Source organism: Etheostoma spectabile, chromosome 14 (assembly GCF_008692095.1).
Source record: "Etheostoma spectabile isolate EspeVRDwgs_2016 chromosome 14, UIUC_Espe_1.0, whole genome shotgun sequence".
Taxonomy (NCBI): domain Eukaryota; kingdom Metazoa; phylum Chordata; class Actinopteri; order Perciformes; family Percidae; genus Etheostoma; species Etheostoma spectabile.
In genome coordinates, this window is record NC_045746.1 from 14,669,776 (window position 1) to 14,679,280 (window position 9,505).

Here is a 9,505-nt window from a genome sequence, read left to right on the forward strand (position 1 = left end):
ACATTTCATGAGTAGAAGGAAAAACGGATTCGATAAAATTTCAGCAAATTTGGGACGCCAACTGGATGCCATCTGTGAAAAAGCTGAAGTTAAAGAGAGGATGGCTTCTACAAATGGAGTATGATCATAAACACACCTCAAAATCCACGGTGGATTACATCAAGAGGCGTAAACTGAAGGTTTTGCCATGGCCTTCACAATCTCCTGACCTCAACATAATTGAAAATCTATGGATAGACCTTAAAAGAGCAGTCCGTGACAAACAGCCCAGAAATCTCAAAGAACTGGAAGACTTATGGAAGGAAGAAGTGGCAAAGATACCTGAAACAAGAATTGAAAGACCCTTGGCTGGCTACAAGAAGCGTTTACAAGCTGTAATACTCTGTATTAACTCGGCAGGGTGCCCAAACTTTTGCGTATGCCATTTTTTTGTTTTCTGTTATTTTGAAAGTGTAAATGATGGAAATAAAATCTAACTTTTGTGACATATTATACGAATGTCTAATCTGTCATTTGATGCCTTTTGGAGATTTTTCCATCTTTTCTTGGCTTCTTTATGCACATTAATACAAATTTTTACCTGGGGTGACCAAACTTTCGAGCCCCACTATACATAGTTTATAAGAGTTTAGAGACCATAAATCACACCTGGCCCTAAAAAGGTGCTTTCAGATACGCTTGTGTTCTTGTTTTTTTATCTCTTCTGCAGCTTCTATTGCATTATATTGAACTAAAAAAAAGTCGAGGGGAAGCTACAAAATGGAGAAAAGGCTGCATTTTGTACACACTTTACCAGAGCTTCACAATGTACTTCACTAAGGAGAGAGTAAATTCTATTCCAGAGCTATCAGATTACTGTGAGAACACTGATGTGTTTGGGCATACAGTGAAAAAAAGTCTTCAGAACAGACACATGTAGGGACATGTGACTTGCTATCAGGGCCATCTCCAAGAGTCGCACACATGAAAGGAAAGTTGAAGCTATTTGTCCCATGTGACACAGCACAAGACCAGCAATACAAGTGTGTGGACAAGCAACTGCAAGGCATGAGGATGAGTGAGCAACCTTTGGAGTTCAGATACAGATAATGAATTGCTGAGGACCAAGAATGTTGAGGACATCTAGATATTAGATATTAGATAGAGTATGTAGAATGACAATTTCAAGCTCAGTAAAAATTCAGGGAAGATTCTTAGTGTCACTGGTGCTCAGACACTGACTAATGTGTGTTGTGGCAGAATTTTCACATGTCGCATGGCATGCAATTTTAAAAAGCCCTATCATTCCGACTCTGACTTCCCTGAACCATCTCTCTGTGTTCCAGAGTATCTGCCTCCCCTGGAGACACAGCAGAAGGGATGGCGCCACCTGGGGGGGGAGATTGCAACTTCCTAAAACCATTTGTCATCACTTGAACTAGAACTGGTCCACTTGCATCATCACAGCCACCCCACAGAGCGCCCATTGACAAACACAAGACCGAGTGAAAGACTGGGGCCGTCTATGCCCCGAAAACAATCTGGAAGTGACCAATTTGGGAAATTGGAATGGCCACACTTAACCGACACCAGGAATACACACCGCAAGAAGAGCAATGAAGGAAAATTAACAAAAGCCAACTGTCATGTCATTTACTAGATCTCCATAGCGTGTCTGTTGTGTTCCTCCATGCATCCGCCCTGGTATGTGGGGCAGGACACAAGCAAATTTTTTTTTGCCACGGTTTGAGATGTAACACATGCATACGGTTTGTGACTCGTAAGGGTCACCACAGCGCTGTGGCACCATTTGCACAAAGGGAGCAACTCGATGAACCGCCCCTTGATGAGGGAGCTGACATGCGGGACAGGATTGTCCAACTGGATCGGCTCGGTCCAAAGTCTTGAGCGTAGCCTTCCTTTGCTGGAATGAGCTGAGATGGTGGAGATGAAAATAAGGGAGGGATACAGAAAAAAACAGGGGTTTCACTTCTTTAACAGTTAGTGATAAAGAAAGAGAGAAAAAAATCATGCTTTACACAGATGATGGACATTGGACAAAAATTATGTTTTCTATTTGTAAAGTGAGAAGTATTCTGTCTTTGTCAGAAAACAGGCGCAACAAATGTAACTAACGGAAAAAGGATGTGGGGGGGGGATGGTTCATAATTATATGTTTAACAATCTTACTCCTGATAAAATATAGATTAATATAAGAGCTATAATAATTGGTTTCTTGATCTAACACAACAAAACACTAACTGAATGGCATTTAAACGGCTCTAAATGTTGTTTACCTTTTTTCTGGTTGAACCTCACTACTTTAGAATGACGTCTGTTGGCAGTCATTGATGTCAGTATGCACAGTTATCCTGCTTGCAAGTGATTTATTGTGGTGATTTTGCAGAGCTTGTAAGTTGAGAGGAAAAGGTGTTCTTATTCTCAGCTCTATGCAGGGATGATCTCCTGAACAAAAAGTTGATGGGCCAAATGTTTTTGAAATGGCACAGCTTCTGACTGACAGATTGTGAATATAAAGACAGTATAAAGTTTTGTCCATTGAAGTGTAGTTTTCTGAACAGGCAACAGAGAGCAGCAGAGTGTAAGACAGATTTAGTTGTAGGATTTGAGCAGAAATAGAAATCTTCTAGGAGCTTCTTAAAGAGTGATCCCTTAGGCTCTGTAATTCACCCAAAAGTATCACTCCTCTGCAGTTTGTCCATTAACCACGTCAGGAGGACTGTGTGTGTGTGTGTGTGTGTGTGTGTGTGTGTGTGTGTGTGTGTGTGTGGTGTGTGTGTGTGTGTGTGTGTGTGTGTGTGTGTGTGTGTGTGTGTGTGTGTGTGTGTGTGTGTTGCGTAAAGTTGTGACTCCAACCGCAACCATCTGCACACATAGCAGTGCAGGCAGCGGTCTGCCTCTTACTGCACCTAAATTGGGACAGTATTAGTTGTGTGTATGCACATAACACATTATATGACAGTTTTACAACTTACATAGATTTTTGGTGTTTTAGGGCAGTATTTCAGTTTTTTCACACATAGACAATATAATGTTTTTGTCTATGTAAATGTTCAGTTTAATTTGAATATTTGGTCTCACTCTGTGTGTAGAAAGCAGGTTTACATGCTGACAAGAAATTCTTTTGAATGGCGACAATGTGCGTAAATGTATTGATTTCACTTGAATGCAATAGAGTTTTTTTTAATGCCCTTAATGGCAAGTAGTATATCGCGGTGATTCTTTACTAACTCATTCTTGAGCTTCACTCGCTGTCTGACAATAGCTAAAAACTAGAAACATTGTTTTTTTTAATTCACACTGACTTTTAGAGGACAAGTTCAAGTGTCACGTTTATTTCACATATTTTATTTCTTACAGTTGAGCTTAGCTTTTGGTTCAATAAAATGTTTAATTCATGCTTAGGTTTAGTCATAGTTTGATTTCAGTCCGTTACCTTGGAGCATTCTTGTTAATGTGTGCTGTTTGTGTGTGCGTGTGTCCTCTATGTTTATCATTGACATTGCTGATAAGCTTTTAGGCTCTTATTGGACGTGTCTGATGAGCTGTCGCTGTAAGAGCCAGCAAATGAAGATGGGATTTTGCATCTGGATGACAGCAGAGACACCAGACAGATGGAGACAAATGGGAGGCGTCTCCTATTGTCTAGCTATTCACAGCCGCTCACATGCTTTTTCAGCATAGAACACACACACACACACATTCCTGTCTCTCTGCTTCTCTGTTTGTAGTTTGACAAAATGATTAAGTGCAACATTTCAAAATATTTTATTTGTCATCTAGTTGTTGACTCTGTGGACAGGCCTCAGTTATACAACAGACTAAAGAAATACATATGTGTGTTTTACACACACACACCCACACACACCAGATAGCTGGATTGTGAAAGAAACTACAATGTGCAGATTGCTGGATGGTTTTGACAGCCAGAGTAATAGCCAATTTAGAGATGGATGACATAAGAATTGGAGCTGTTCAACCATGATGATGATTTTCTTTTCTATATAAGATGTAGAGGGAGAGGCAGATAGAGGTGGTAGGACCGTGTGTGTTGGCATTTCAGTCTTCTGCTATACTCTCCTGGTTGGTCTCCCGTCATCACAGGGGGATGTGGTTGCCGTGGCAGCACCACGTTGGCTTAACACGCTCAGTGCAGCCTCTGTTCCTTTTATTCCTGTCAGCCAACTGACTCACTCCTAATAATGTATTCAAAGCAGTGTTTTTTGTGTTTGATGTTTGTTCTCTGTCCTGTGGCTCATGCTGCTGTGAATAGGCTTTTAGAAAGCTGCTGTTTTTTTAAATATATATTTGTGTTTCGGTTTGTCTTGTGTGCGCCAGGTGCCATTTTTCTGCTCTGTCACAGCCAGGTACACGTATTGTCAGTTGTCTTCCGCTCTGCCATCAGTGAGATAAATGTCAGTGTAACAGTGTTTGGGTGAAAGCAGCGAGATGACAGGAACGTTAAAAAGCGTGTCTTTGTTCGTCAGTGTACGCTGTGCTGTAGGCCACCTGTGTTTGCGTTTGTGATGTTGGACAACCTTGGCTGAAGTAAGTATTTACAAAAAGATGATTGAATTCCACACAGGACTTAACCAATACATCCATGGACTTAACAGATAAAAGAATGTTGGATGGTGCAGCAAACATGGTGGCAATAGAATAGAAAATGAACGTGTCCATGTGTGGACCGAGCGTGATGCTCAGAAGATTTGGGTTCATCACAAACGTCACTGAAATGCTTGTCTGAATGATGCTGTTGCTATGGTAACATCAGTTTTCAGAATCTCGTGCCAAATCAGTGCTGATTTCCATCACATCATTTGGTGGCAGATATTCTGTAAGATGTTTTCTGTTAGTTCGAGTTCTACGGACTTTCAGGCAGAGTCCAGTGTTCGAAGCGGCATTCATGAGGCTGCTTAGTCAGTCTCTTTCTTTTGACACTATTTGTTCAGTCAGAGCCGCTACGTTTGTCGCATCATTAACGTTTGTACTGTTTGTAACTGTGTAGACTTCTGTGTCGACCTTTAACACACATCTGGCTCGGAGGGCATTAGCTGCTGGCTTTCCTAGTTCAGATGACGGGTCCTACCTATGACTAACAAAGGGTGGATGTAAGTGCAGTTTTAAAAATTGCTAGCCTTTTGTGTAATTAATTTCTGTTCATTGCTTTGAAACATGGGGCTTTTCCATGGAAAGTAGGCAGTGTCATTAATTAAAAGACTTGTTTGTCTGTCTTCAGCAAAACCTGTATATAGTTGTTTTAAAAAGAAAAAAAGAATATCTCTTGGACAAAATACACTCTTGTTTCTCCAACGCAAAAATTGTATTTATTTAAACAGAAATTATAAAGATTGGGGAAATGATAGTGTACAACGCTAGAGCCACTGTTGATCATACATTTTGTCTGAGGAAAGGCTGAATGGAGGATTAGCTAACCACCCAATGAAACAAGCGGTTTAAAATAGGGGCAGCGTCTAAAACATCAATTAACACCTGATGGAGAACTAGGCTACAAAATGGAGCGTTTTATATCTAAAAAAAAATAATAAAAAAACACATGAAGGTTCACTAACCAAAAAAAGGAAAAAAAGGTTTGAACATGTGTAGAGTAATAAATTGTAACAATATTTTAAATAAAGTTATATATTGGGAACAATATATTTGCCTGTCTGAACTTATTTACTCTCTCTAGGACATGAAATAAACTGTGGACTCTTTCTTTATGTTGGCAATAATCTGAACTAGCTTGCAGGAGGCTTTTTACTTTGCTGTTACATGATAAAGCAGTTGAGTTGTAGTTATCAATGTATGGATTCTCTTCCCTGTCAGTGGAACCTGGCCAATGGCTTCCTCTAAAGACGAAGTGATAAAGCAACAACAGTGCTCATCTGAGACCAATTGACTTATTGAATGAAAAAAAATGAGTGCACCTAATACGTTTGTAATGTCTTTAAATTTGAATTGGTCAAAAATGTTACAGCCATGCTTAACAAATTGATTTTAATTAGTGTTTCTTTTGTGAGCTGCCAAGCAAGGTGATGGCAGTCTCATTTAATGCACTTCATTCAGTCTCAAGGTTTACTTTAACCGCCTCGCATTTAGAAAGGAAAGTAATTTCTGCATGTGTGGGAGGCTTTTATGCAAATGTTGTTCATATTGAATTACTGATGATAAATTCAAAAAGTTCATGGCTAAATTATTTGTCACAGAATGACTGAGTTAAGGGACTGAAGCTGGTTTGACAGGGATTTCAGTTTTTCTCAACATGTGCAGTTTACAGCATGCTGGAAGAGAAGTGACAAGGAACAGATGCGACAGTTTGCTGGCAGGAAGCATTTTCCTTATCCCTATTTCTCTAGCTTAAAAGGGTTTGGGATTAATTGAAAAGTACAATGTCAAACAAATGGAGCCAAACAAATGACAGAACAGACCAAAGAGACTGCTTGAGTAAAATATATCTCATTTGCATTATTTACATACTACTTGTCTTCATAGTATACTGTCCACTCTTTTATTACGTTTCCAGCCTGAAAACCGCCCCAGGTGTACAGGGAAGGGAGAAGTGTTGAACAGTGCATAATTCTGGCAGAGCAACAGGAACAGTGGCATTTTGATGGTCACATGCTGCACAGATCTTTATGCCGGTCACTGTGCTCAACAGGAGCTGTTGCAGTCTGTGAGGAGTTAGGTAGGGAAGCTAAGGTGAGGCATTATTCAAACCAAAAATGCATTGCCTCTTAATGCACCCAGTGGAACCAGGCCCATAAAATGTGTGCATTGGCACTGCTTGTGTGAAAATACTCATCTCATTAGACCTGTCTCATGTGGGCACTATATGCTGACGGCAGGCTGCCTCCCTGCCTTCACCACCTGTCCTCACTTTCCCTTTTTCTTACATCCAACTCAATGAGAAGGTAGAATTTACACTCTTCAGTGTTCATACTCATTATCTATCAGGTGTGACTATTGACTTATTGTTAATCACTGTTAATCCTTATCAAGAATATAAACTGTTACTAATTAGCGCATATTATCTTTATACTTATGAATTTACTTTCTGTAGCCAACGTTTAGCAACCACCACCACAGTATTCCTACCTATAACCCCAAAGACTAGCACTATCTATATTCTAAAACTCAACTGATAGTTAATATTAAAGGGGTGGTGTCCTGAGCAGGGAATGAAGTCACTCATTCTGTGTGTTGTAATCTGATCATCTCTGTTCATTGATTTGATAGGTGGTCCGGCCACACGTGCTTGTGGCCAGGAAAGAATTAGGTATTTTACAAATTGGGGTTGGTCTGTGAGAGCGAAGTGGAGGCGTTTTTAATTTTTAATTTTAATAAATGTTTCCAGTACAGCCCTTTTAAGTAAAGACTTCAGTAAGCATTGGTAATATGTTAATAATTTTCAGGTCAGAGTATGTCCAGACATGTTTAAAACTGAAAAGGAGTAAAGGAAAGTAAAGTAAATAAGTACATTTACTTAAGTACTGTATTTGAGTACACATTTAAAATACTTGACCTATACTTGAGTATTTCTACTAAATGCTTCTTTATACTGTCACGTTGTTTCACAGTATAACATTGCATAATTAGTCATTTTCTTTTTGATAATAACCCATGTTGAAGTACTTTTAGTACTTTTACTCATGGGCGTTTTGAATGCAGAACTTTTTTCTTGTAATAGAGTATATTTACTCCTGGGTATTGCAACATTTGGTGGAAAACTACTTCAGAATCAGTATTAGGTTTGTTGCCAAGTAGATTTTCACATACAAGGAATTTAAATGTGATTTGTCTTGGTGTTTGGTGCATGTTTTCACCACTGATCATCAAGTCATTAAGGTGTCTACATTTAGACTAGGTTTAAAGAAAGGAAAGGGCGACTTTTTTAATTAATGAAATATAGAAATAGATGTCTACGTTAAAACAGGCCTGAATTTAATTGATTCTTTTTAACATGTAATTATGACCTGCTTTCTATTTAAATTTAGCCATTTAAATGAGCTTTTTCTACATATAAATTGTTAATATGTCTTTTGACATGAGAATTACCAAATTAATCCTTGTTTGCATAACTTAAACAGTTTATAGTGTACTGAGTTTATGAACAGTCTAAATAAAGTGAGAGCAGAGAATTTAGACCTAATATGGATCAACAGCCAATGGTTGAATACTTTGTATTTTTTGTATGTATTGGGGAGGAGGAGAAAGTAAGCACTCTTGTAGAACACCTTTTCTGAGCAGCCGACTGATTTTATCTGTCAGGCTGGAATAATGTCCTCAGACCCGTAAAGTGGCTGCTTACCCAGTGGTCACACCTGAGGGAAAATGTCCACTTAACGTCCACTTGTGTTGAGGCTTTAGTTAAAACGGTGTGGGAGTCTCTCCAACATGCCATTCTCAGTTTTACACAAGAGCAGCTGTGGTGGTCTTAAGCTGTTGGATTTTTTTTTTAAACTGTCTTGAGTGTTTATTCGCCGTGCCCAGCAAATTGGTTTTTTGTGTCGGTTCCTGGTCTGCTTCTCAAAATAGGTGGATGTATCTGAAATCTCAAATAACGTATTAAAAAAAAAACATATATAATAATGTAATGTAGACTTAAAAGGCATAACCACTTCGAATTAAGACTCCTAACACCCTTCATGCATAACCGTTCTGGATTATCCTTGTTTGTTTAACATCATTTTAGTAAACCCAATTGAGTTGCACTGAATTGCAACATTCTCCAGAGAGGAGCAAGTAAGGACGAGCTAGTTGTGTAAGTTATAAATGTTCCACAAGCTTCAGTTGTGTGTCATGAGACTAAAATATTATGTTCAGAATTACTTTAAAAAAAAGAGTTACAATTTTTATAGATTATTATAATTATAAATTACAGCACATCCGCAGGTATGCTTCATACACATTTCTGCTGTTTCTTTTTTTAATCAAAGGTTTTTTATATGAATTCTTGTAGCTCTATAATGGTGAGGGAAATAACCAGCATCTAAAATAATCAGTGTCTGTATAAGGCTGCATGATGATTTTAACCTGATTACATTTCTTCTGGCAGATTCAGCACATGACATTCAAATCATAAGTAACTGCTCAGCCGTGATGTTGATTTTTGCACTCATTCTGATTCCCTCATTGGAATGAGTTGGAATTCACAGTGCAAGTGACATTGATAAAACTTCATTGATTTCCCCTGGTTGGCGAGTTAGTAAAATTCCTCAGTGACTAAACGTATGCCTTTGTCAGTGTGTGATGGTTCCTGAGTCAAACTTTGTTTAAAAGAATGAAGTTATGTAGTAATATAGCTTTCCATGGTGTGTTGGATGCGTTTTACCCTAATAACCTCTTAACAGAAAAGTAATAAACCAGAGTGTAAAGTAGTACTGTTAGCCAGTACTGTAGCCACTATAAAGAGCAACCAGTCACTGTTGACTTATTGTTTCAGAGGTCTGTGTTCCTCTGGTCGGACACCTTGTGTCCACTTAACCTTGTGCTCGGGCTGGTT

The 9,505-nt window shown here is 38.8% G+C and overlaps 1 protein-coding gene across 2 annotated transcripts in view; it reads left to right on the top strand.

The window, feature by feature from the left end:
- The window catches only part of snx27a (sorting nexin 27a), a 17,106-nt gene extending 11,450 nt beyond the window's left edge, over positions 1 to 5,656 (top strand). The window contains exon 13 of one of the 2 annotated variants that reach the window (XM_032535507.1): positions 1,004 to 1,126. In XM_032535507.1, the coding sequence (XP_032391398.1) occupies positions 1,004 to 1,089 (86 nt within the window). In that variant the 3' untranslated portion in view covers positions 1,090 to 1,126. Of the gene's footprint in view, positions 1 to 1,003; positions 1,127 to 1,325 lie in introns of those variants that run through there. The other variant, XM_032535508.1, reaches the window with a different exon arrangement.
- Positions 5,657 to 9,505: the final 3,849 nt, after the last annotated feature.